Genomic DNA, 817 nt, shown 5'->3' with positions numbered 1-817 from the left:
TCCCCAGCACCTCCTTTCGGTCTCCCCCCAGCATCTCCTTCCGGTCTCCTCCCAGCACCTTCCTCCGGTCTCTCCCTAGCACCTTCCTCCGACCTCGTCCCAGCACCTTCCTCCGACCTCGTCCCAGCACCTTCCTCCGACCTCGTCCCAGCACCTTCCTCCGGTCTCCCCAAGCAACTTCCTCCGACCTCACCTCAGCACCTTCCTCCGGTCTCCCCCAGCACCTCCTTCCGGTCTCTCCTCAGCACCTTCCTCAGACCTCGCCTCAGCACCTTCCTCCGACCTCGTCTCAGCACCTTCCTCCGGTCTCCCCAAGCAACTTCCTCCGACCTCACCTCAGCACCTTCCTCCGGTCTCCCCCAGCACCTCCTTCCGGTCTCTCCTCAGCACCTTCCTCAGACCTCGCCTCAGCACCTTCCTCCGGTCACCCCCAGCACCTACCTCCGACCGAAACACATCATCATCAACATTACATCAGCCTCCTCTGACAAGAGAATACTTAAACAATAAGGCCCGAGGGGGTGTGGTATATGGCCAATATACCACGGCTAAGGGCTGTTCTTACGAACGATGCAATGTGTATCCCTGGATACAGCCCTTAGCCATGGCCATATACCACAAGCCCCCGGGGTGCCTTATTGCTATTATAAATTGGTTACCAAAGTAATTAGAGCTGTACAAATAAATGTTTTGTCATACGCATGGTATACGGTCTGATATACCACGGCTGTCAGCTAATCAACATTCAGGGCTCGAACCACCCAGCAGTTTATTGGTGTTACTGCCTGTCTCATTAACATATCTTTATTGTATTAAC

General features: G+C 54.8%; 1 protein-coding gene across 1 annotated transcript in view; it reads left to right on the top strand.

Annotated features, from left to right (window-relative positions):
• LOC123996453 (proline-rich protein 36-like) overlaps nucleotides 1-510 on the top strand; it is an 8,015-nt gene extending 7,505 nt beyond the window's left edge. The window contains exons 7-8 of the mRNA XM_046299822.1: nucleotides 8-163; nucleotides 246-510. Of these exons, the coding sequence (XP_046155778.1) occupies nucleotides 8-163; nucleotides 246-510 (421 nt within the window). The remainder of the gene's footprint in view (nucleotides 1-7; nucleotides 164-245) is intronic.
• Nucleotides 511-817: the final 307 nt, after the last annotated feature.

The sequence above is a fragment of the Oncorhynchus gorbuscha genome, linkage group LG15 (assembly GCF_021184085.1).
Source record: "Oncorhynchus gorbuscha isolate QuinsamMale2020 ecotype Even-year linkage group LG15, OgorEven_v1.0, whole genome shotgun sequence".
In the NCBI taxonomy this organism is placed as follows: domain Eukaryota; kingdom Metazoa; phylum Chordata; class Actinopteri; order Salmoniformes; family Salmonidae; genus Oncorhynchus; species Oncorhynchus gorbuscha.
This window is presented reverse-complemented; position numbering and strand designations above follow the sequence as displayed.